Source organism: Opisthocomus hoazin, chromosome 26 (genome assembly GCF_030867145.1).
Source record: "Opisthocomus hoazin isolate bOpiHoa1 chromosome 26, bOpiHoa1.hap1, whole genome shotgun sequence".
Classification (NCBI taxonomy): domain Eukaryota; kingdom Metazoa; phylum Chordata; class Aves; order Opisthocomiformes; family Opisthocomidae; genus Opisthocomus; species Opisthocomus hoazin.
Window position 1 is genome coordinate 8,300,731 of NC_134439.1, and position 26,727 is coordinate 8,327,457.

Here is a 26,727-nt window from a genome sequence, read left to right on the forward strand (position 1 = left end):
ATCTTTGGTTTCTCCACACTAGCTCTTAGTCACAGATGAATTTCTCATCTGCTCCTCTGTTCCTCCTCCATATGGGAAAGGATGGTTGGTGATGGCTGTGCCCTTATTTGTCATCCAGCAACACAGTTACAGCCCCAAGGGTCAGCCATACTGGATCAAAAATATTTATGTCTGTTCTTTGTAATTTCTGACAAGCAAGGGTCAGTATGCTCAGAAAACTACTTTCAGGGTTCTAGTCCACTTGTTGTACCAGAGAGCAGTAACCACAAGTAAGAAACTACCCTCATCCATCCCACCATTATGGGTGCCAAACTTATTAGCCACTAGCCACTACCAGGCTGGAGAGATCTGATGGCGACAAGCCTTCTACATTTGTGCAATTCCCCTCTTCTTTCTCCCATGTACTCTTCCCACCCTCTGAACATCTCACTTCTGGTTTTCATGGCTGCATCATATGAAGTTTCAGATTTGTTCAGTGACTCTACTCATCAGCCTTTCTTCTTCTCTCATGCTTTCCAGAGGCAAACTCCAAATATGCAGCAGAAGCTGCTGTTAGGAGTCTGTAAATGTACATCTTTCCATTCTATACTCCTGAATTACATCTTCTTTCTATTACACATTGTCAGGAACGTAGAGACATGCCCCAGGATATCACTATTACTTCTCTCTTGGCAGTGCCTGCCAGCTTTGTGCTATTAACACAATAAATTAAGACACAGCTGACATGGACTTTTCAAGAAGAGAGCACGCCAAAACAACTCAGCTCCAGTGTAAGAGTAACAAGCCTGGTGGCTAAGAGAAAAAAGCAAGTGGGTTCATGTGTCTTGTTTTCACTTGAATCACTGAAGTGGGTTAGAAAAGCATAAGTTACCTCCAATGACAGTAAGGTATCTCCAGGGAGTGATTATGAAGTTTCATTATGAAACTTCATGGCCCCTGTTCACTCCTGGTTCTGATGTTATGAGAACTTTCATTAGTTAATGATTAGAATACTGGCATAAAGAATACCTTTTCTGAACCTATAGGTGATGGCAACCAAGCAAGGTCTTCCTCCATGTCAAAAGACAAGATAAGAACTCATTTCAAATGAGTTCATATTTTGAGATTTTTCTGGAAAACAGCTAATTTATCAAACTGTTTGACTGGTCTATTACAATTATCCTCTGATAAACTGGTATTTTAGCCAAATCCCACTTCTTCAATTACATCTTCTATCAAAATCCTTTGCGTGGTACTGAGATCAAATATGCAAGCCTAGAGACACTCACATCACATTTCTTTCTCTCCCTTTTTATTCCAAGGCACTTATCTTTTCAAGGCATGCAGTACAGTTTGGTAAGAAGAGAATGGTGGTCTGGTGTAGCCACCCAGATTTAGCATGATTTAGGATGGCCAGCACAGCTCCATAATTGTCTTCCCGGATGTAGATAATGCAGATAATGGAGTGACGAGGAGCAAGTAGGGCAGGGGTTCAGCTTCTTTCTATCTGAAAGAAGGTTAAGGGAACGATACTTCATTGTCCATATTGCCCACAGCACCAAGCTGTCCACCAATACAGGAATTTTTTCACTTTTGCTCTCCACCTGCTTGCCCAGATGATGTAACTTGTCCATTGTTTTATCCTCCTTTATCTGACTGTTTTTTCCAACTGTGGAGTTCACACAAGAATCTCCCAGCTTTCTCTTAAATTTCTCGGTTTGACATTTGTCAAAGTCATGCTAGTCTTTACCTCAAAAGGGTTCCCTACAGTTAGATTTATCTACTAGGATGAAACTGGTTTTTAATAAATGCAATAGATGGAACATTGAAAACCAGTCTTACATCGTCAACTCTGCAATTAGCTGTTGACCTGGATTTTATTTTCGTTACTTACTGTTCTTCCCAGAACTGGGAAGAATTCTGTTTATGACCACCTCCATTTGTCTTTGGGTATGCCCTACTTTGGTAGGAAGATCTTCAATCCATCCTAGCATTGCAAAGGACAATGATGGATACTTCTATGCCCCACCACATTTTTTTTCAGCCTCAAATCCACATTTCATATTTTATTCCTAGAAAATGTAACACTTTTCTGGGATTTTATCTTCTCTGAAGAATTACCAACTCATCAAATATTTCCTGGTTAAAAGTGAATTTCCATTTCATAGAGAATGCAATAGAATGAATACGGAGATATTAGCTTAAATCAGGGGTGGGTTTGCTGTGTAAGACATGGGTGTCCAATCTAAGCCAATATCAAAATCTTAGACTGAAAAGTGGAACAACTGTTGTTTCAGTTAGTAAGGCAAACCAAAATGGAGTTAAGACCAACATCCCTCATCTACTGGGAACAGAGATGTAGAGGGACAGCAGATACAGTGGAAGACAGCACTTCATATGAAAATAGATCTGAGAGAGGGGAAATGATGTTTCAAAAAAGTAAAGGCCACATCCATGTTGTCTCCTGCAAGAAAGCTAGAAGATCTAAATCCCATGAGATATATGCGCCATGGGTGCTTCTTAAGATGTACGATTCATAAAGGACTGGTTCTGCCTCCAATTTGAGACAAGTTTGGGGTCTTATATCCTTCAGAAATGAGTTTGCTGAGCTGCAGGAGTTGCAGTGGCCGCTGATGTTGTGAAGTCAGGGCAGAAGAAAAGGCATTCCTCCAGTAGAAGTTAATCTGGATCTCTGCGACTTGAGAAGGACCGCGTCCAATCAACCAGTCACAGGGAATGTCTTCCTGTCACAAGTGCAGTAAGAAGCAACGTACTTAAATTTCCATAGAAGCAACTTCAGTTGGGCATCCAGATTTGTTTTGGGTGTTGGGTGGGGTTTTTTTTTCCCTTAACAGGACAAATAGTGAAGCAATGAAAGAAATTGCCTAGATAACTGTAGAAACTCTTTCACTGTTATCTCTGTTCAAGCCACAGGCTTGTCTTATCTTTTCCACAACGCCACAATATGCAGCTCCTATGAACTCTCTGTTCCCCTCACGCTGTTCACTCCCTCCCTGTAATTTTGCTTTTAATAAGTCCTAAGGAATCCAGTAAAGACTCCTCCAGGAATCTGTAGCAACTCATTCCTTTTCCGTCATCATCTTCACTTTCAGCAAAGCCCTTCTCTTGTATATCTCTTCTGACAGAATATGAAACTACAAGTATTTTAAGTTGAGACAAAGAAAGTAGAGAGCTGTAATCCAGACTGACAGCAACTTTATTAATCAGGGAATAAGAGGCTGAGCAAAGCAGATTGCTCAGAGATCTAAGAAAGGGCATCGTGTTGGGAGGGGGCTCCCAGGTAGTTCTGGGCGCTATGGATGGGCTGCAGAACCTCTTGTCTAGAGGTCACCACGTCAGTCCCCAAAGGCAACCATAGGAACAGAGATATAAGACCACCCGGTGTTGAAGCACACCCATTCCCAGCATCTGCTTTTCTTCAGAGCCTGGTCTGGATGCTATTGCTTTGATCAGACCACTCATGCAGGGGAAAAAGCAGGGCAGACACTTTTTTCAAAATGTGTTAAGATTTTTACCAGTACAGCATCCTATTCCTAACGTTGCTTTCCTGGGTGTAGTTTTAGAATCTGTGTGTCTTGCTGGTTTCAGTAGCAGGTTGTGCCATCACTGTATCAACCAGGTCCTGATTCAGCTAGAAGGGGAGCTGTCATATGCCAAGCTAGATACCTGCATGATGCACTCCACAGTTAGAAAGGGGATAAACATTGCAATGCTGCAGCTGGAGATGGACTGCCCCTCTACACTCTACACACCCATGCACTTTGATAAAACCCTTCCTAAATACATTTTACAGTTGATGGAGAAATAACGGAGTTGAGTTCAAGAAGTGCCTTCCTCTCTGCTGAGGACCTAGACAAGAAGTTCATATTCAAGGGTCTGCACAGTGTTCGCATGAAGTGGATGAGTCCCAACCATGCTATTTAAATAAGCTTGGTTACAATGTAATTCAGCATATTCTTTAAACCTAGCTTCTGGTTTTAATTACACAAGATTATTTAGGTCTTCTGCAACTTTTAGTGATAATAATTTACAGTAGTCTAGCCACCAGCATGTTTTGAACTTGGCTATTCCAGGAGCAAATCCCCTCTATGAACATGCCTATTAGAGAATAATTCCCTTGCAATTGCTTTATCAGGCTCATTTATATTGATTCAGAATGGACAGTAATTATTTTAGATTTTTTAAAACAGAACATATTCTTTCACTACATAAAATTAATGACTCTAGATGTGGAAAGTATCTTTCATACCTAGAAAAGAAAAGCATATCTCTTGTTATGATATCTCATGTTCCCAAGTTATTAAAGAGGGAGATAAATGGCAGACATGGAAGGAAGAGACTTCCAAGAACAGATATCTGTTTATTCTAATCGGTAATGAACAATGTGAGTTAGCAGTTTGCAGCTAAAGCTAGAGAGATTTATATTATATCTCATGTCAGCTTTTCCATCATTTTCTGGGCATCAATGAAACCAGTCTACAGTTCAACAGGAACTTTCCCCTCCTCCCCATAATTTGTCCAGTAACCTAAGATTTGTTAAACACCATTGCTAATGACTTGAAGTTTCCCAGCCAATTCCTTTTAACTTCACAGCTGCAATTTGTTTGACCTGGTAACTACAAAAGGACATAACTTGTGTAGAAACCAAAGGGATAGGAAGGAGTCAGTGGTTGAGGTTGAACATAAGTGCATCATCACATCACTGGTGTGCAACTCTGGCTACTGAGAGGGCTGTAGAATTGCTGTATTTCCACGTATTCGTAGAGAATTTCAATCTAGGAGAAAATTTCAGTCTAGGAGAAGTGAGTCTATTCATTTACTTTGTTTTGTATCAAAGAAGCAGAAATTGAAGTACAGGAGAATTAAGGAATAGCCTGCAGTCACTCCAAACCTTTTTGGTCTCATCTGTTAGAATCTATATCTTTTTTTATCTTATATTTGTTTACTTTTTAAACAATCAAAAGTCATCCCTTGGGATTTGCAATGCAACCAGGGTAGTAACCCAACCAGCCACAAGTTTGTAAGCAACTATGTGGCAGGCTTTATCTTCTCAGGGGTTGCTCCACAGAATCTTAAGCAGATGACCTAGTGGACTCTGCAGCCAAGCTAGACCAGCCAGACCTAAACTTTCAAGGGACATGAGGTTGGAAAATTGCACCTCATTCACAGGCTGGGGAGTTGGCTCGCAGCATAGTGACGGTCGATGGGTGATGCTCTAACGGTGGCCTTCTTTCCCAGTCAAAATCTCTTCAGCCCCAGGATGCTCTTAGGTCAAACTGAATTCTACCTCCACACCAAGGTAGACTGGGATAACATCACTCCTTCATCTGTCATTCAGACTCATACTCCAAAACTTCCACAGGAATGTGCATACCTTTACTTACTAATGTTAAATGGCAATTAATATTTGTGTTATGTTAACATCTGGAGGCCTAGTACCAGCCTGGGCATCTTTGTAACTGTGCTACCCAAAACATAGTAGTTGAGGGCATGGAGGAGCTACCCACAGTCACAGACACATCAACAACAGAGCTAGGAAGACCATGTTGGAGTCATGCATCAGAGGAGTGGATGGCTATGTTGCTCTGTCCCCCCAAAAACCTTTGCTTGGATGCCGGGGGCTGAGGGTTGGGGAGGGCGTTGGGTTATCACTGTAAAAACAACCTAATACGACATGCCACTGTCTGTCTTGCAGAAATCTCATTTGACCTTGGGCTATGAGCCACAGACTAAACCTCCTGTTCAAACCTGACCCAGCTCTTTCCACAGCCTGAGCAGGAGGAAACGTGAGACATAACGCTGGCAGCTCTGGTTCCTGATGTGTGTCACCCTCCCCCTTCAGCAATTCCCCCATCCTTTCCGGAGCCAGGGTGGGAGAAGAGCCCTCTGTCCTCCACAACACCTGCGCAGGCCGTGGCTCTCAGAGCCTCTGGGCACGCAGGGCGAGCCGGAGAGCGGCTCAGCGCAGAGGAGGGGAAAACATGTTTAAGGAGATTTTTTTTTTAATAAAAGTTTCAGGTGACCGCGGGGTGTTTTTGGAGAGCAGGGAGGGGATCATTCTCCCCTTCTCCCAAGTCAGTAACACAACAGTCACAACCTGGATCAGCGCAAGCTGCTGATCTTTGTTTCTCTGTCTTCCATGCTGCTGGGCTTGTCCAGGCAAACAGGTAAGCATCTGCTCGCAATGTGGTTGGGAAAGGTTTTCCCAGCTCATCTGCAGTTATGTCTTGGCTTCTGCTCTCCCTGTGGGTCACTGGGTGACACTACAGTTTCTTAGTCATGTTCTTGCTGCTCTTTTTCCTTTCCTCCATGTCCTTCTCTCCATCACTACATTTGCTGAATTCAGGGAGGGGTAGAAGGATTAAACACCAGGGTAACTTGCCCCAAAACTGAAAAAGAGAGCGAAGAAAATCAAAACGAGCCCTGATTTTGGACTGTAACTGAGATATACAATAGGGGGCAAGTACTTTTTTACAACGCCCAGCTCTCAGAGACCAGATGACTTTCTGATGGGAATTGGGGTGACTATATGAGTAGTGCAACTCACACTCTACTGACAACTCTCCTCAGAGCAAGCACAGGTCCCAAAATGTGGAGAGAAGTACCCTACAGATGGGTGTAAACCACAGCAGTAGCCACACAGGGAGCTGAGAGACCAACAACCATTATCCCTTTCCACGTACATATATGTCTTTTACCTGCATGGTTGAGCAGCCTGCTTACAAGGTATGGCTGCATTTGGCCCTGCTTACCCTGCTAACCCCAGCCATGCCCCCATGCTCCCAAGGTATTTTTGCTCTGGAGCTTGCCTGGGGCAGTGCAATGCCATGAATAACTTTCCTACTAAAAGCAAGAGGGGTTGGAGAATTGGAAGAGGCGGGTAGGTTTTGGCGAGAGCAGCACAGAGGAAAGGATAAATCATCTGGGTTGATTCAGGGATGGGGGAGGGAACAGAAACTGAATAAAAGTAAAGTGAGGTAAGGGACATTGGAGGAAAGCCAGCAAATCGGGTCAGGCAGCAGTCAAGAAGGTGGTATCATGGCAACTACATGGCATGGATTTGTATCTCTACAACAGGATCAGGCAAGATCAGATTCACAGCAATGGCCAACAGGTGACTCAGAAGAATAACTGATTTAATAGGTAAGAGCTGAATCCAAGAAGACCTCCTTTTGGAGATGTTTCAGCAGCACATCGTGTTGTCTTGGTCAGCTTCTTCGTCCTGTCCATACACAGAGTCGTGTCATCAGACCTACCAGGGTAAGACAGGAGACCCGCGAGACTCCCAAGAACAAACACCTGGAGCAGTGTGTGTAGCTGGGGAGCTGCGGAGGTGATTTAGGGCAGGGGGAAAGCAACAACGCTGTTAAGCAGAGTTTTGCAGAGACATCTAAAATTTCTCTACATAAGCAGAGATCTATCGAGGTGCAAAGCAGTTGAAATGTGAGAACACATATGCCTCTACAACTGATACTGCACCTGGCACTAAAGCAAATGTCTTGTAGCTCAACACATGCTGGACCTAGCATCTAACATCGAATATCAATTCCCAGCTGCCTGTAGTGAGATAGGAAAGCAATTGGCAGCAGATAGAGCAAAGGTGACAAAATCTAAGTGCACTGTTGTACATTCAGTTAAAAGCATCCCTGTAGATAGTATATCTTGGTTCTGCAAGGTCTCTAAAACAGGGCTAGCAGCTGAGCAGTTTTAACGTACTATTTGGAGGGGACCTTTCCCATGTAGTCTGGGGACTTATTTCTGCGTCCAAAATGTTTTACCAACAGATACTGACAATATCATCAATAGCTGATAGATCCGAGGCATCAGTGTTTGCAGACCTGATATTATACTTAACGAGAGAAAAAGGAGCATAATCCCCAAAATGCTCTGGAAAACATTTGTGTCATTGGGTTAAAAAACAGCAGAGAAATGTAAGTTCAAGGGGAAAATACACACCTCAGCAGGAAATGACGAGTATCAGTAAGTACAGGAAACATGCCTCTACCCACAGACAAAAGGGATTAAAAGGTCACAGAAATTTATATTTTGATGGGTAGTTTCTATCCAATATGGCTGCCAAAATGTCTTGTCTATAGGTAATAATATTTGAAATGTGCTGTATGACATGGGATGCTAATAGGAATGTCTCATTCGGCTAGGAGCTGATAGACATGGTACCATCCCGCACTGCCAACTCAGATTTCTAATCAAAGCCTTGGAACAACTTGGGTGCTGGAAATAAGAGAGTCACGCTAGGTCCAGAAAAGCCTGCGGAAGGTATCATGCCCTCTACATTTTGAAAATGAGTCCTAGCAGAAACTTTTCACAAAGCCTTTCAGACAATTGCAGAAGAAAGGCATTAGCAGACACATCACCGGTTGAAGGGGCTGTTGTCCCAGGCACAGCTATGGGATTTACAACTAGCATGAGCTGGGAAAAAGCTAGCAGAGTTCATTTGCCCTAAATTTTTAATACAGATGGCCTTCTCTGGGAGGTGCCTGTTGATTTCCCTTGACTGACTGATATTTGCAGCTTAAGCTTTCAGACATCGAAGGTTAGGTCAGAACTCCTGAAATCATTCAGTTTTAGAAAACTAGAATCTGAAGCACATAAAAACATATGCCCAGGAAGATGTCTTGAGTCCTGGCATTGCCATTACAGACACCAGAGCACAAAAAGAGGTTTTGGAGAAGTAGTACAGGTCAGCAAAGGCTCTCTGGGTGGGTGCACACAGGCTGATCTCCAGCCATGTGGTGCTCCCATTACCGCTACATGTTAGAGCAAATGCTGGCATTGATGAAGCTAGAGCATCGAGTGGTATTTCAGCATCCAGGCTGATAACAGGAACAGTGGCAAAGCCATGCTAAGGACACATGGCTCACACTTTGCAGCAATAGTTTAACTTCAGTTGTGGATGAGGGGAAAAATTGCTTGGTTGGGAATTGCCGGAGCTACCCAGTGATGGTAATATCCTTGACATGAAACTGGAATCTGATTTGTGCTGTTTATTAGTTGCTTACATTGAGCTGCTTGCTCCCCCAAAGCAATGGGACATTGACCATCCATGATGCTGCTTAGAGAATCAATCTGGCCTAGAAGACACTAATCTGTCAAGAAAGCATTTCCTAAGATGCTACTTGCAAACTACCCTGTGATTTTTGTGCCTGGGGCTCCCACTTCTCTTTTGCCTAGTGAGAGCTGTGACTTCAAAGAGCTTGCTGGAGGTCTCAGGTGCCTGGAAGAGTGATGGCAGGGCTGGCTGGGAGCCATCCCACCGTGTCTGCCCCAAACCCAGCACATCTCCCAAAAAAACAGGAGGCCTGCCCAGCCCCGATGGTCCAGCTTTTCTCCATCCAGCAAGGCATGGGATTTTCAGCATGGTCGCACAAATGAGCTGGCATCCTACTTGCCTCATCTGCCAGAAGCTCTTTCCCATGACATTTTAATCCCGCTGTGACAGGAACAAGCAGCACGAGGAGGTTTCATTGCACCCACCCAGTGCCTGCACAACCCTTCCACTCTGTGTACTGTCAATAAGACTGAGAAAAAAAATACTTCTAGTCACAATTAGCCCATAAAAGCTAACTGCCTGCTAAGGGCTTGGCTGGCCCCTTGTGTGTCCAGGCTCTGTGCTGCCTGACGCTGCCAAGGAAGGATGCCATATCTCACTATGTTCTGCCACTCAGTTGTCCATCAATGCTCTTTTTCTTCTAGGACTGTTTCCTCTCACAGCAAGATTTGAGGTTTCCATTTAGTCACTGGCTCTGGACCTAACAGCCCTGACGACTTTTGGTTCCATGAAACAGAAGATAGGCAAAAGCAGCCTGTTAGGATATGCCTAAGGTGACACATTGGGATAGATTCAGCCTGCAGATGACTCGGAACAGCAAACAGGCAAAGCCCACCTCTTCTCTTGATCTGTCTGAGGGCTATTTTCTTGTTATCTCCGTGCTGTGCTGCTGAGCATCCAGAAAAGCATGGTAGCCACTGCTGCTTCATGAGACAGCAGAGCCAAGCTGGGCAGGAATTCTTAATGCATCCTGGCACAGTCTGCCCAAAAAATCCCCAGAGTCAGCACTCTTCACCCACTAAGAAGGTTAAGTAGACACCACTGCCTCACTGGGGCAGGGGAAAAATTAACTGGGGACAACTGCGGATGCAAAACAAGCCCCAAGAAAGGCTAAGACTGGCATCTCCCCAAGAACCCACATGGTGCTTATCAATGAAGAAGCTAAAGAGGCTGATGCATCAGAGTTGTGTAGTTCTCCTCGAACTTCCAGGGACAGTGGTTATCCCACTTCAGTAGTGCTCGTTTTGGGGGGGGACACACCCATCCTGGGGACACCAGACTGACCCAAGCCCTGAGCCATGCTGGTGCCTGTGACAGACAGACATTCCTACAACAAAGCTGATGCTAGATCTGCTCCTCCTTGCCTCATCCAGTCCCCGAGAAAATGCCACTGACCTTGTGAAGCCTGTCCATAGAGACTTGTTGCTAACTTTTTCTCTCCTGTGAAGCAGATTTTGCGTGGACTTCACTACTCCAGTTGACAAACTATGCCTGTGGCAGACCTTAGGAGACAACAAGGACTTCCAGAAGAGCAGGTTAGGGAAGAGAGTTGGGAGAGGAACCATGAGTGTCTTGAATTATTTATCCTCCCCAGTGCACTGGCATGCTTTACCCAGGAGAACCCAACCACTCTGAAGATTATTTCTGACACACCTTCAGCTCTGTGTGTGCCAAGGAGCTGGACTGCTCTGTGTGGACCTTTAGGGCTGGGCGACACCATGCTCCCTTCTAACAGTCCAGAACTGCAACTCAGAAGTTATGTGCAAGAGCAGAGGAGTGAGCTGGTGGGGGAAAAAGAGGGATGGGGCAACAAGATCTCAACTTCAAAGCAAACCACAGTGTGAAGTGGCTCTGTTGTGGCCCACAATTGGCATCTCTGGTCCATGCTGGACAGTTGCACACGTTGGCTATGGACTGTGCTGAGCCTTGGACACAGCAGTTAACCATGCTTCCTGTAGGGTTAGCTTGGCATGTGCATCAGACACAGCCTGTGGCCATGGCCCTTCCTCTAGCCTTGTGTGGTCACTGTTGAGCACCACAACGTCATGAGGTGTCACCATGCTGTGGTGGCCTGTTGCCAGACCAAGGTCTGGGGGAGCTATTTGGGATCACCTGGTAAACACGCTCTCAGCCATTGCTCAGGACTGCTTAAGCCAGCAGGTCCCATGTGCCCAAGATGAAGGGCAGGAAGAACCGCTGTCTGGTGTCATCCCTGCAGCAAAAGGCCAGCTCCATCATCCCTCTCTGCAAAAAAGTATGATCTGGTGTTCCCCTACATGTCCACAGGCTCCCTTCTGTCCCCAGGGAGAGTCTGATGAGTATAGGACACCTTGGAGTCATGTCTTTGAGGCCATTTGCACCAGTTGCATGAGCCCAGTTGCCAAGTTCCACAAACAGTTGCATCCAGACAGCTAACACAGAGGCACCAGCAGCAGAACAGGGCAACCAGGCACACGAGCATCCAGTTTGTTTTGCTGCTACAGGAAATATGCCACTGACATGTTCTTCATGAGATTTGGCACACGAGTGTCACATCCCCTTATCACAAGCATACCTGAGCTCAGCCCACCTGGGCAGCCTTTACTGTTGGGTGGGCAGAAATGGGCATTTCTAGTTATCTTCTGGAGAGGATGCAGGCAAAGGAAAACAGAAGGATTAACATCAATGTGTAAACAGAGGAATGGAGTTATTCAAAGCTACTTCCCGGGGATGTTCCTTGAACGGCAGAAATGTACATTCTTAGAAAAGAATTGGTATTTATTGACTGACAAGAACACCAGCAGTGCAGACACTAGTGCAATACTGGACAACACAGCCAGCTACACAAATATGCATGTTTTAATCAAAGGCATTATATAAAAATTAGGACAAGGTACAAGCAGGACTGTAATGCAACTTAAAACCCATAGCACCATTTTCTTTCTAGAGTATACAAAACAAATATAAATAACATCCATACTTCTTGTCACAAAAGTTGTACATCTTGAGGTAGTCTAATGTTTTGTTTCCCTTAAAGCACAGCCTTTTTTTATTTTCAAGTGACATATTATATTGTCGCAAATTGGCCTTCCAGTCTTACACAAGGTGCATGAGGGTGTAGAAGTGGCTATTGCATGAGTGGGGTTTGTTACTCTGCTCATTAGTCTTTCGTGGCTTACATGGCCCTATTTATTGAACTTATAGAGCAGCCCTGACCCCACCATCGCACTGTCCTTCCATCACAGCAACAGTGCTGCATAGACCCCTGGTTAAGCCTCAGGGAATTACTGGTGTCTAATCATTTTATGGGCCAGCCTCCAGACACGTGGTTTCTTCCCAAGTAGGTTCAGCTCTTCACTTGGGGATGGTGGGGTCCATCCACGCCAGAACTTTAGACACTTAAGCAAAGCTTTTCTGATGAATTGTTATTCCCCTCCTGCAATAAGCATGCTGGATCCACTACTACCAAACCCGGCACCACAACACACCAGAAGAGGCAATAAAAGCTGGACTAGGAAGTACACCCAGGGACAGGGAGTAATATGTGTCTGCAGAGTAGCCCTCATGCAGATAGTGAGGTTCCGAGCCGGCTAGGGGTATTAGAGCTATCACTGTTCTCAGATTACTTGGATCTTAGGTACAGAGGAAAGGATTCTTCTTGAATCAAAAAACAATAGAGGAAAGCATGTGCAGCTCAGATTTTTACCATCGATAGTCACATTGAGATACATTTGCGCTTGGGAAAGAATATTTTTATAGCCAGGGCCGAAGTTTTCACCATTGCAGCTGAAAAGATTTCCATGTAAAGGCTTAAGTGCGATCCCCTTAGATCTCCAGCCTGTCATTCCAGTAACCTCTTTGCGCATATAACCAAAGAGATGGCACATCCACTGGATTTGCAGTACATCGTAAGGTGTGCAACAGAATGAAAAAGGTCACACACAGATCAAATGGAGGCCCAGGTCTTCACATCCCATATCTCCAGGAGGTGGCGGAAGAGCTTTGCTGAAATGATGCTTTGCCTTGATTCTTGAAGAAAATGCTACTCAAACCTAAGAATACTGAATGCCAAAGAGAGCCAGGTTTTGCTTCCTGGTCACACAAAGACTCCCATTGTTGTTAATTGAAGTAAATCACATTTCTGAATATCAACCCAATTTACCTGAAGTGTGGGTGATAAAACAGCCCTGGATAACTGAAAATGAAAAAAAAAAAAAAAAAGGAAAAACCAGCTATCTGCCTCAAGCAAAGTTTTCAGTCTGTTATCCATAGCACCATATCTAAAAGGCTTAGTATGGAAGGATACCAAAAGAAGCGATACCAACATTGCCTTGAACTCAAAATATACTCAAGCCTTTTCACCAGACGTCATATGGGGTTTATAAAATTATTTATTTCCCATCAGTTTTCATTGTTTGGTTTCTAGACTGAGAGATGCTGTCTGTTCTGACTGTCAGAGGCTGAACTGAAAGCTTTTCAGCTGTGACAGGGAGCAGTTGAAATAGGCACTGAGTTAAGCTTGCAGAGCAAAGCCAGAGGAGATCAGACTCCCTTGTCCAGACTTCGCTTACAGCTAACAACTAAAATTTCCTTCAGCCAAATGCCAAACCTCCATATTCCCCTGAACCCAGACTCAACCCAAGGATATCAGAGAATGAACCACCTCTTCCTGAGATCTTCTCCATATTTACCATTTCTCAAACAGTTCTGAGCAATGCAGAGAGAGGAGCTGCAGGTGCAAAAGTCCCCTTTGATACACAAAAAAGCATTACTTAATTTTCCCCTGAAATATCTTTTTATCCAGTTATTCAACAATTCCTGTGTGCTGTCAGGACTGCCAGGCACAAGCTCTTCTTTCATTTTACTTTGTTTACATTATGCTTTGACTTTAATAAAGTTCCTGTGAGATCCCCATGGGACTGCGCTAACCCAACACTCAAGAGAAAAGGCAGCTCCACCTCACAGCTGCTGGCAGCAAGACTGGACAAAAACATGGCATGGCATGGATGCTTCCAGTTTCAACAGATCACAGCTCAAACGGTAACAGAGAGCACTGCTAAAAACCTCCATTCCTAAAAGTAATCCCTGCACATTTCACAGATGCCGGTGTTTTCAGTGGCAAGGGACTTGGTGACACCACCTCAAAAGCATGAATGTCCACACAGCATGGGCTACACACACAAAAACCAAGATCTTTTTCAAGTGCTGTAAAGCAGTATCTAATTCTGCCTTAAAAGTGTCTTCTTTGCCTGAAAGAGTGCCAAAGGATCAATTCAGTCCAAAATATCCACACTGAAGGGGCTTGACCTAGTTGCCTAAAAGAAGGTGTCTAGTCCTTTGCCACAAACCCGTCCTTCAGTTCCCACTGACATCAGTGTTTCAGCTGCTAAGGACACAAATAACCAAAGTTGCAAGTTCTACCAGTCTGACCGTATTCTTCCCTGCCTAAATAATCATTTCACCATCCTTCTGGTCTTGTTTCTGAGTACGTTGTGCAAAGCACATAAGATGCCTCTGAAATGCATTCACCTACTGCTCAAAGCATTGAAACATTTGAAGCCAGATAAAGAATCTTATTAAAATAACACTTCTTGCTATATGGAAGCCAGGCTTGCCTCTGGGGTGGGAGAACTAGCTTACAAATTTTAAATGCTCTTGACAGGAAAATGAAAGGTGTTAGAAACATGTATTTCCTTCCACACTCGCTGCAGAGCAGGACCAGATCAGTGGAGACAACTACAAGACGTACCTACATGTCTGTTCTTGTGCGTTTTTCTGCTCTCTTTTTTACAGGAATAGTACAGAAGAGTGAGTCTGAGCAAGAGAAAAAGCTTCACTTTGAACTGCAATCTGCAGGTACCTGGAGCATACCCCAAGGGCCCTACGAAGACCAGCCAGGTCTGGGAGGCTCGTGTTTAGCCTATAGCCCAACAGCCACCTCAGCCAAGCTCCAACCTCTATTGTTATTGGAATCACTGGGCAAGGGAGAAAACAGGTTTTCAGTTATATGCGAGATGGATGGCAGATCCTCTCCAACAGGTCCAAGTTGGATTTGGAGGGCAGGAGTACATCAGAGCTTCATAGACCTTCTCCCAGTGTGCAGCCTGACAGTTTCTACTGCTAGAGTCAAACACAACACTGCTCAGCAGGGTCACTTGGAGTTCAGTGAACACAAAGCCCTTAAGAGAAGACCTAACATTCGAAGTGACATAAACAGCATGCTCTTTTAAGAAACGAGAGAGTAGATTCATAACCCCTCACTGGGATCTAGCTGTAAGCAGGTAACACTGATCCAGATAACATAAATAAGAGGTTAGAGAAGTGTTTTTTCATCTTCAGAAAACTTCATGGCAAAGCTAGAGACAGAACTTACTAAGCCATTGAAAACCAGTTCTATCCTGAGATCTTTCCTGCAGTGAGCTTAGGCAAGTCCTGTTGCCTGATCTGCACGATTCATGAATCCCAACCTGCAGTGATGTGTCTGCTGGAACCCCCTTAGTTCCCTTCATCAACACTAGCCCAAAGAGAAAATAAAAAGAAATGAGACCGTCAAGAACACTTTCCACCACCAAGGAGCATCCTAGCTGCCCTCAAATTATGGTATCTGGCTGTGGAGAATGGATTGTGCATGCCCAGAAATTACTGGCCAGTGGACAACTGAGAAATGCATCTTTGACAAAAGCAAGAGGACAGAGTGGTGTGTCTTCCACTTGCTTCCCAAAACTGTGCTTGTCCCCTCCTCCTACCAAGTCCCAGTCCCTGTTTAAATGAGAATGCTCCATGCAATGGCACAGGATCCCCAAATAACCCTCCTGTGATGTGGTACTCCCTTCCTCTCCGATGCTGGACAAGGCAGGAGGTCAGTGTGTCAGGTGCCTTGGGGTCAATATTGTAAGTTAGAGGTAGTTCCTTTGTCGCTTCACCTGTGATGCCTGTTCCTAACAATTTTAACTCATCGGGATGTTTTCTCATGGAGTGCTCAACACTGAGACTCGTGGGAAGACTCCAACTCCAAAAAGATTAAAAGCAATGTATAAATAATGGTCTGCTCAATATTAATTACTTGGGTATTTAGGAGGTAAAAAAAAACAATGCCAATTAATGCAATTTGCAGTATTATGTCTGTCACAAGCACTTGAATTTGGTTCAAGTCAACTTCAGCTAGAAAAAGGATAAAAAGGAATAAGCCCATTTAAAGATCTGTATATAGTCAAAGGGAAGGTGTGAGTGGCCTCTGAACAGCCAGTTAATAGCTAGATGTGCTCCAAAACATTTTTCTCCCATCCTTTTATGAAGCAGAAATCAAAAAAAATTTATAAAAAGCAAAGGGCAACAAGGCCAGGATAAAGAGAGTGTGAGTACACACTCATCGCTGCAGAGCAATTATTGAAAGCATATGTAAACAAATGGATGAGCTGCCTGTCTTCAGCACATCCACACTACAGAGCTGGGGCACACAGTGAGATCTCAACACTTGTCAGGAGAACTCAATCCCTTTGAAAGCTTGCCCAGTTCAGCCTATGGCTCAGTCCATCTGAAGAACCCAAACCAGCACCTTCATCCATTACATTGCCAATTAATTTTGATCTGACCTCAAGCACTTAAATATTCTTTTCAGCACCAGCCCATCTCCACACCATCACCCTGCTTGCTGGTTTATAGCCATTACCAAGACTGAGTAAATACAGCAGCTTGATTATGTCAGGGACTTTCTGGAGCTGCTCACAGTACAAACGCTCTAACTGCTGCTGCAGGATTAACCAGCAAGAGCCCTGAAGGTGGCAAATACACTGCCAGGCACTGTGCTACGGCTGAACACCCAGACAGGTTGTGCTGCACCCCTCTGTGTGTAGCCAGTGGCCAGGTCAGGGACAGTCTCACTGCCATTCCCAAGCTGCTCTCTAAGACACAACCAGAGAAACAAAACTGCCTATTTCTGCTGTGATTAACTTAAAGTTAACTAGAAAAACATGACTCAAGGTCAAGGGATCACAACTCTGTAATAGGCTGTGCTCTTTCCCCCAGGTCACCTAATCCCATGCCAGCTGCCAGCATTGTCTAGATATATCTAACTTCTCAGTGCAGAGAATGTCACTCACAGCTTGCAATTTTTTAAGATGCCCCAGTTCCTGTGATTCTTAGTTCCCTTTCAGAAATTTAATTGTCATTAGCATGGGGCAGAACTGTGGGATGTGATGCACCTGAGGCATCAGGGAAAAAAGTGATACACATAAGACAAAAAGGCGATGGATAGTTTGATTGGGAGTGGGGGGAAAGAAATGTATGATTGGCACCATCACCCTGGATCCACCACCATAAAATAACCCCCTGCGAGACAGCATGCTGCAGAGGGGTAATTTCACAGATCTAGCTGAGTTCCTGTGATACATGCACTGTAACAGAGGCAGTCCCAGGTCTCCTATGTACAGCAAGGTTAAAATGTGGTTAAAATGCACTTGGAGTCGAACATCCAAGCTATAGACCTGTGAGATGATGGACATGAGGTCCATTTGTTTGTAAACTGGTATTTCTGAGGCACAATTCTTGCATCAAGATGAGACTACTGAACAGTGTGTCTTTGTGTTCAAAGCAGAAAGGATTCTACCAGCTCCCAGAGATCAGCACTAAAAACCCCTTGTTGCCAGAGTCATTTTGCCGTGGTGCAGGAACGCGGCCGTCCCTGCTCCACCAGGATCCAGTCTCTGGTTAGTTGCCTCCCTGGTCCCTTAATTCTCTTCTCTCCACGAACCAGAGCGCAAGCCCCCAGTATTTCAGCGTCACCACCCCAACACATTTACATAAGTGCAAGTGAGGGATGGAGGAGGGGGATATTCCAGCAGATGAGAGTACAAGTTTTAGCTCAGGAGAGATATTTTTGACTGCTTCAGTGTTTCTGCTGTCCCCACATCACCCCACTCTCTCTCCCTCCTTCCTGATCTGATACCTGAAAAAAACCACAGGTTTTCACCCCTCACACAGGGGCTCTCCCCAGATCGGAGGATCTCAACATTGAGATAATAGGAGCACTGGACATTTTTGATGCTTGCCTTTGCCCTCACCCTACAGCAGGGAATCATATCTCTCTCTCCCTACTGCTTTCTTGTACTTTAGGACTTGTCTTGACTCTCTAGCACTGACTTTACTGCTTGCAGCTGTAGACGACCTCTTCCTGCATGCACTGTTGGCACTCAACATAGCAACACCACTGCACCTGGCAGTGGCAAGAGAAGGTAACCAGCCGGCTCTGGGTGTTATAGCCTCGTCCACAGCACATGCTGTCACAGTTGCCTTCCCGAGAGCAAGTCCTCCCAGCAGTTCCCAATGAGTATTTGCTGGGACGACAGAAACTGGGGGAGTCTTCCACATACACCAGGTCAGTAGAGCGGGGCGAAGAGGGGTGCTTGGGGGAGTGACTGTGTCTCTGTGGGCCAGCCAGCTCCGAGTGTCCCACAGCATCATTGGTGGTGCTGAAGACCTTGACAGCATCATCATAGCGCAGCTTCAACAGTCGTCCAATCTCATGGAAAGGCGAAAGCTGCTTCCAGCATGTCCGGACAGCACATGAGCCAGAGACACCATGGCACTTGCATGTGGTTTTTAGACCATTTTTCACAGCCTGATGAGGAAGAGAAGTGGTAGTCATTATCTGCCAGGACCATGAGCCTAGTTCTGAATAGAGTTAACACCTCAGATTGCAGACAGCCTGGAAGTATTTTGGTTTTATTGGTATTATTCCTATTTTAGGGAGGAGAAACTAAGAAAAAAAGAGAAGCAGAACAGATGAATGGCTACAGAGTTGACTGGTGAGCCAGAGAGTAGAAAGCCTGAATAAGGACAAACGGCCAAATACTGAATATTAAATAATTTTTTACTAAGCCTATTTGGAATAGCAGGAGTAGTCAGCCATGAAACTGAGTACCTCCAGCATGGTGGATTCCGTTTGGTATATTGAAATCCAGACAGTGCTCCAATCAAATAAGTAATTAGACTCAGTAAATGGAAAACAATGATAAGTCAGTAGCCTGTACCATACAGGCCAGAATGCTTGATCGAATGGTCTCCCTGACCCAAACATGGCTAGCTCCATAGCAAATCACCAGCAGACTCGTAATTGATCTCAAGAGTGTCAACCCTTAATCTACTTCACATGTCACACCAGCTCTGAAGCTCTAGCTGTTCTCAAAACTCCCTGTGGCTGTGGCATAACCCATGAAGTAATTCAGCCAGTGAGTTTTACAGCTCTTACAGTGCTGCATGTTGCTGTCCCTCAGCCTCTGATACCACCAGAGGATACAGGATGCTACTCTGCCACTCCAGACCTGCAGCTCCTGATACCAGAGTTCAGAAGACTTTACAGGGAGCTCTCAGTACCATAAGGTCCACAACACACAGGTAAACAGGTCTAGTTTGTGAGTACGGGCTGTGAATACCACTCTCACAAACAGCCTCAGTTGAGGATGGGTTAGAAGACTTGCATTGAGTCCTAACTTCTTTCTAGGCCTGCTGCTGCACCTCCTCACCTTGATGCCAACATTGGTGTTGTGGATGTCCACCTTGGCCCGCAGGTCTTTGCCAATCCTCTTCTGACCCAAGAATTTTTTCAGGAACTTGGTGCTGTATTTGAGGTTGTCTCCACAAACGCCCCATTGCCAGGCCTTGCGGTTCTCCAGGTCCGGGGAGTCATCACAGGTGCAGCGCTCCATGCGCCCAGCACTGCATGCTCTGGCCAAGGAGTGGGTGAGGGCTGCAGAGGACACTGCATAGAGGAAGGCAGTTTCCTTAAAACCTGCACAGGAGAAGGATTAGGAAAGGGTAGGAGCAGGAAAGGCAAAATAAGGTCTTTATCCACCTCACTGGCTGTCCTGACTGTCCGTGAACTAAAACCAAGCACAATACTTAGAAGTATAAAGAGACAAAACCCTTCCATTACCTGCTCACCATTCCTAGTAGAGAATCTCAATATCAAGTTTGAAGTAACTAGTGTAGTAACACCCCAGTCTCACCTGGTGGCTGTGACTGATTCAATATGGAGACAGGAGACCATTCATGAATCAAGGGATGGGTGGCAACAGCCAAATAGTCCTGGCAACATAAACTCCATTTGTCCTCATCCTCACCACAGAGCTGATAGGTGTGAGTAGAGACCATCCCTGAAATGTTGTGGCTTAAACTCAGGAAATATTTAATAGATACTGAAAAAATATTTTTTAAATCTGACCTGTCATTTTAAAATGTTTTTAATTACAACTGTGTTGGCCCAGTATAGTAGTATTTCATATGGAAAGATCACACGCAGTTTGACTGGGAAAGGTTCCATGTCAAAGGACATCTTGGGCAAGAAGGACAGACTCTCCTGCACATGAGTGGATTTGCTGACTTCCCTGTGAATTATGCACTCCCAGTGACTGTGGTGATGCTTTCTGAAGCTATTCTCCTTCCTAAAGCAGGCTTCCCAGCTTGGCTGTGTTTGCCTGGAGGTATATGATCATGACACACCACAACATTTTAACTGGGAAACAAAGTACAGTGCATGAATAGAAATTCAGTCTGAAGACATGGGATCAGATAGGAATGGGTATGTTGATACGGCACCCGTGAGCTCCACAGAAGTTCCAGAAAACACTGACTGACACAAATCTGACCTAAACCACAAAATACTTTGGTTTGATTATTTACTTCCTCTCCTATTTAATCCAGGGGAAAATCTTAACATTTCCTCCAGAGTTTATTTGCAGAAATTAAAACTATTTATAGGAAACTGCTTAACAAGTCCACAGTTTAGGAAGTAGAGCAAGGAAGAGAAAGATGGGTGAATGATCAACAGCTCAGAGTGCCAGAATGGATAAGATTGGCCAAAACAGAAACACTTTGGTTTATGAAAAATAGAACACTTTCACATTTGATGGAAGGAAACACGTTGAAGCAAACAAATATTCCACATTGGAAAATGCCAAATTTCCTCCCACGTCACAAGGAAACAAATCTGTTTCCCCCAAAAAACTAAGAGAGAGGGAGAACTGCAGAGACCAGATGTAGTCTTGCAGTTAGCCCTGCTTTGAGCAGAAGTTGGAAGGGACATCTAGAATTCATCCAGTCCAACCTCAAACCTTTCCATCATTTTGTTCCCTCAAAGAATTCCCATCCACCTGTAATAACAGATCAGACCACTGGTTGCTGAGATCCGGGTGAAGCCACCATAAATCTGACCAAAGAACAGGACAAAGAGTTCTTCTGATAGCTATCAGTGAGAAGAACGAAAAATTGACTAATCATGAGCATAATGGAGAGGCTGCATTAGCAACTTCAGGGAAGACTTCAGAGGAGCTCACTGGAATTCCAGAATTTTAGAGGAAAGATCTAGCAACAGCGGACATGGATGAGAGAGTCAAGAATATGTGGAGGAGGTCAAGGAGATCAATCAACAAACTGCTTCCTACCGCACCATTTTAGTTGCTGTATCACTGGGACAAGTAACTTGCAACTAAGCTCTTGTTAGCATCTCTGGTTGATGATGCCCTATAACATCTCTCAGGGTACTGGAAGAATAATGAAAAAATGTAACCAAATCCAGTTGATACGGGACACAGTCAACACAGACTACGGATAGCAACAGGATGCACTTTTCAAACAGTGGCTAACCCAAAAGGAGGATCTAAGAGACAATAAGATACATTTGAGATCCTAAATCTGAGAAATAATTCTGGTAGCTTATCTCCAATTGCTTACCAGATTCCCAGTATCCTATCTGACACGCTGATACCAGAAGAGAGGAGGACATTTTAGAAATGCTTTCCCATACCATATAAAGCTAGGAGTACCAGTCAACTCCACATACCCTGCTAAATCTGACTTTGTGGAATACCACACTGCTTCTGCTATTTCTGACCAGTGATGGTTTGGTTTCTTCTGTGGTGCTCCACGTAAGTGCTGGCCAAATTTCAGCCCACTTGAAATCAGAGACCATTGCTTGTGGTCAGGCCACTGCAGACAGCAGTAACTGAAGATAACGAGCATACTTTCAAATAGTCTCCTTCTTCTTCCCCCCTCCCACCTCCTTTCATGGCAAAGGTTCAATGTCACCAGACTGCCAAATGTTTGTCTGAAAAGTGTAAGATAATTTATTCTACATTGTCATAAGGGACTGACCACCATTTAATAGTTTAATTCATGAATCACATGAGTAAAGGAAAAACTGAATGGTCCTTAAGCCCTTATGGAATAACAATGAGCAACAGAGCTGCTGCTGAAGCTGGATTTTCAGTAGGACATGCACAAATGAGCAGCAATCAGCTCCAACAAGCATGATTTGAGAAAATCTAAATGGAGGTTTCTCCGTGTGTCCTGGGTATCTGTCCTCCCACCATGTCAACAGAGCTATTGTCACCACAGCCAGTGAAGCCTGGAGCCAATGCCCAGGCTGTCAGGGTCTGGTTTAGGGATGAGTCACTCTCCTGACCCCATTGACTGAGTTGCCAGTGACTATAATGAAATCTTAAACACTCAGTGCAAGGGGAAACATGTAAATGCAGATGTCTTTACTTGTCAGTTTGATTACAAACATCCAGCAAAGAATTGAATTTCAAGACACTGAAGAAAGCCAGCTTTGCCTGGTAGGACCTTGCATGTGTCCAAGTCTTCCCCGGAGCTATCTGGACTTACTTCTCTAGCTGAACAGCCTATAAATACAGAAAGACCTTTGCTGCAATGGCAAGACACTGTTTTGTGGCGTGGTGTACTCTAGACCACAAGGAAAACTATAATAGGAGGAGTTTAGCCATACGGTGATTCTGCCAAAGGAAAGATGCTCAAGGTCAAAGATTTTTCAATGCTACAAGAAACACAGTATGAACGTTTCAGAGCAAGTGGAAGAGACATCTCAGGGTTGGGGGGGGGGGGGGGGGGGGAACAAAAAAAAAAACAAAAAACACCACAAACCAAGAGCAGGCCAGAAAGCTATAGAATTGTAGAAAGATTTAGGATGGAAGACTTCTCAAAGTCTTTAGTCCAACTTCCTGCTCAAAGCAGTGCTAACTCCGATGTGAGATGAAGTTGCTCAGGGCTTTGTCCAACTGAGTTCTCAAAATCTCCGATGGAAATTCTATGTCTCTGAGCCACTGGTTCTGTGCTGTACCATTCCTAGGTTCCTCATAGCATCACTGAAACCACTGCTTGAAGGTCAAAGAATCTCACAAACCTGAAGCAAAGAAATGGACTGATGGAGGGAAGGATTGTAGAGTGCTCGTTTCTCAAGAAGGAGTTTTCTGAGTGGATGCATCTGAGCTGTCTTTGCTACAGGTATTTACTTTCCCCAAATCACCATGTTGTTTGAGATTAAATACTGCTTACCTGACCTCCAGCAGCAATTGGCTGCCTCTGTGGCACACCTTGGAGAACCAAAAGACCATCATTGCTTTACAAACTTTTTAGAATGACAACTTCCACCATGCAACTAGATGGCTTGAAATGTCTGTCCAGAATAGTTTTAAATCCACCTCTTTTCACGGATTTTTAAAGAAGTGGAGGAGGAATGCAGAAGGATTTTACATATATCATTGAAGAGTATTGACCACCAGAAGTGACTGCTACAGTCACAGGAGGATTGTAGGCTATGCAAAAAGAGTTTCCCAGCTGTATCCAGAGGAGTGTCCATGTAAAACAACAAATAGTGCAGAATGTGAAAATAAATTCGGCATTTCAAAAACCAGAAAGCCCTTGGCCTTTTTTTTTGCTTACTAGAAGTATGTAAATACAGGAATAAAGATGATAGCATCTGTAGAGGCAGGAAAAGCATAGGTGATCCATATCAGTCATAGCAGTTATTCAGTTGTCACTGCAAATTAAGTGTGGCTTTTCACCTATTACAAAAATGAACCATCTCACTGGGACATGATCTTTTTCCCCCTCTTGCATGCATAAGACCATTAAAGACAGTTTAAAAGTGTATGTTTTTCTTTATGGTTTCTCTAGGACCATGGCAATATCAAATGATTTAACAGTTTCTAAAACTCTTCATCACCACTTGGGCAAAAGGAGCATCGTCCATTGTCTGACCAACAATTTCCAAGGCAGCAACAAAGCAGCAGTATGAATATGTGAGAAACAGATCAAAAGTGGCAGCTGAAAGTGCTTGTGTTCTTTGTGAAAGAAACTAACCTATTTGCAAGTTAAAGGAAAATGAGAACTAATAATTGCTTCCAGCCGACTGTCCTTTCACGTAGGAGATGTATATAGCATACTTTTCTGTATTAAATCATCATTTGATCCTTAGGATTGTGTAATAAAAGTTTTCAAACACTTAGCCTCATCTGCCAAAACAGGTTTTAAATTACAGGTGATATTTTATTTTGTCAGTCAGGAGTCTGTGGAAATGTTGAGGCATGCCACCAGGAGATAATTAAATGTTTTCCAGCTATTTGAAGATGAGGATTATTCAATTGTCATTTTCAAGTTCTTTGAGGCTGATGAAGGTACAGATGTCAGAAAGTCATTCAAAATGATCACGAACAGCTTCTTCCACAGTGTGCTAAAAAATCCACAATAGAGCCTTGCAATGAAGTAAATCTGATCTTGTATGTGCTGGTTTACTAAGATATTAACTTAACATTTACTTTAATAAAATCTGACTGTTTTAAATGGAAATTTTAAAAAGTTTCAATCCCAATGCTAATTAAAATTAACATTTTTAATTTCATAAAAGTTAATATTGGATTATTCAGTCCGTTTTTTTAAGACATTAACTTTCTAAACATTATCAAAGGACTGAAACTCAGTCGTACTGAAGACCAAAACTGAGTAAATGCTACTAAACATTACTGAAGGGCTGAAACTCCGTAATAGGCTGGTCAGGCATTGTTTGGATGAGTACAGGTTCAGCTGAGTGCATGTGCACGCTCTGGGAACTTTTAGTAAGAAATAGTTTCAGGGTCTATCTTCATTCTATTCTTCTCAAACTCTTACAATTTAAAGGATTTATTATGCTCTCTGTTACCTCAAATATAGAATTTACAGAACATTTTCTTTCTCTAAAGCCTTCTGTGAAACAGAAGCCAGGAGCTCTTCTGTCCACTCTGTCTGCACTTCTGCAGAAACTCCAAAGATATGTGAATGAGTCTTAGGAGATATTTGTAAACATCTACTGAAATTCCTTAATGCTGACAAATAGTTTTTTCAAACAGTAAATTAGGATTAAATTCTGTATCTGAGAACAACAGAGACTTATGTACAAAAATATCCAAAGAGCTAAAAAGAGTCTCTTAAAAAGTCCCTTGACATCAAGCACTAACCCTTGTTTTTCACAGCTTCATGCTGATTGCCAGCCAAGGAACATGGTCAGCCTAGCAAACTCTGCTCTCGGACAAAAATCGACAAACCAAGGGTGTGAACTTCCTTCTACTTTTCAATCCGTGACAAACTGCTCAGGAAAGATGAGGATAAAGCGTATTTTGTAGCAAAAGGGCCCAAACTGCAGAGCTCCCATTCCTCTGCGCTCCCTGGTCACCGCCCTGTGTCCTTGGCTTAATTTGAGATGCGTACTCCAAGGGCTACAGCACCAAGCGAGACTTTATACTGTAAACCAAAGACTACCTTGTACCTCGCTTCAGCAGGCTGGTCCGTCCTTCCAGGCTGCAGTTCCAGCGCTCGCTGCGAAACTGGTACTGGCACTCCATGATCCCAAGCCGGATGGCATCCCGCAAGGTCTCTGCCAAGCCAGGCTCCCTCCGGCAAAGCCTCTTCTGCTTGCGGGACAGCTTCAGCAAGTCACATTGCTTCACATGGACCTTCCCCTGGGCAGAGTTTGTGGAGGGTCCCAGGGATGGGAAGTGGGTCAGAGCTTCTTTCCCGGTCAAGCTGAAAGGAAGTAGAAAAAGCAGTGAGTTATGGAAGACGGCAGTCATGGTAGAGAAAAGGCGATCGGAGGGAAGGATATTCAGAAAGCTGCTGGTCAGGGTACATTACCAGCTCAGAAGATTAATCAATACAGATTGATTAGATCTAGTATCCCATCTCCACCACACACCAAGGCAAAGTAGCAGACTGTGAGGAGAAAGAAGAAACGCGTGTGTGTTGTCACCAGCAACCACGGGTGGGAAGGTTTCTCAACTTCATGAAGAGGACAAGTTTACAACCCTGCAGTTTTGTTTCCTTCATAGTACATTCACCATCACATACAGAGATTTGCTTTACTCTGTGGTGCTGCAGGTCACTGTATGTCACAGTCTGTGCTAACTCCAGAAAGCATTAACCGCGTCCTTTCAGGGTTTTGTGTCCACTGGTGCCATACCACTAGACATCGCCAGGGAAGACCAACAGGGAGACATTATCAACGAACACCTTTTTAGAGCAAGCATGACTTCTGCTGGAAAACATTTTCTTTCTGAAAAAATAAAGGAAAGGTCAACCAAAAATGTATTGCCAAATGCAACAGCAGTGCACTTGCATGTGTGTATATGTGATTCATCTGAAAAATGGCACAAAGTTTTGAGACAAACGGTTTCACTTTTCATGGCAAGACAGCATTTCTCTTGCAAAATTTATCTCCCTTAGTATCTTTAGGATGCTTGAAAAGACAGAAGTTATTTTACATTGGTACAAGGTTTGAGGGCTGCAAACAAACTGGGAAGAGTCATGCATTTGCACAACAGTGATCAGGATTGCCACTCCTGATTGCCAAACATGTG

The 26,727-nt window shown here is 44.1% G+C and overlaps 1 protein-coding gene across 1 annotated transcript; it reads right to left on the reverse strand.

The window, feature by feature from the left end:
* Window positions 1-18,188: 18,188 nt before the first annotated feature.
* Window positions 18,189-25,731, reverse strand: WNT9B (Wnt family member 9B). The gene is made up of 3 exons (XM_009937656.2): window positions 25,641-25,731; window positions 19,570-19,835; window positions 18,189-18,665 (listed from the first exon to the last, which is right to left on the reverse strand). The coding sequence occupies exons 1-3, from the start codon at window positions 25,714-25,716 to the stop codon at window positions 18,189-18,191; spliced, it is 819 nt and encodes a 272-aa protein (XP_009935958.2). The 5' UTR covers window positions 25,717-25,731.
* Between the last annotated feature and the right edge of the window lie 996 nt (window positions 25,732-26,727).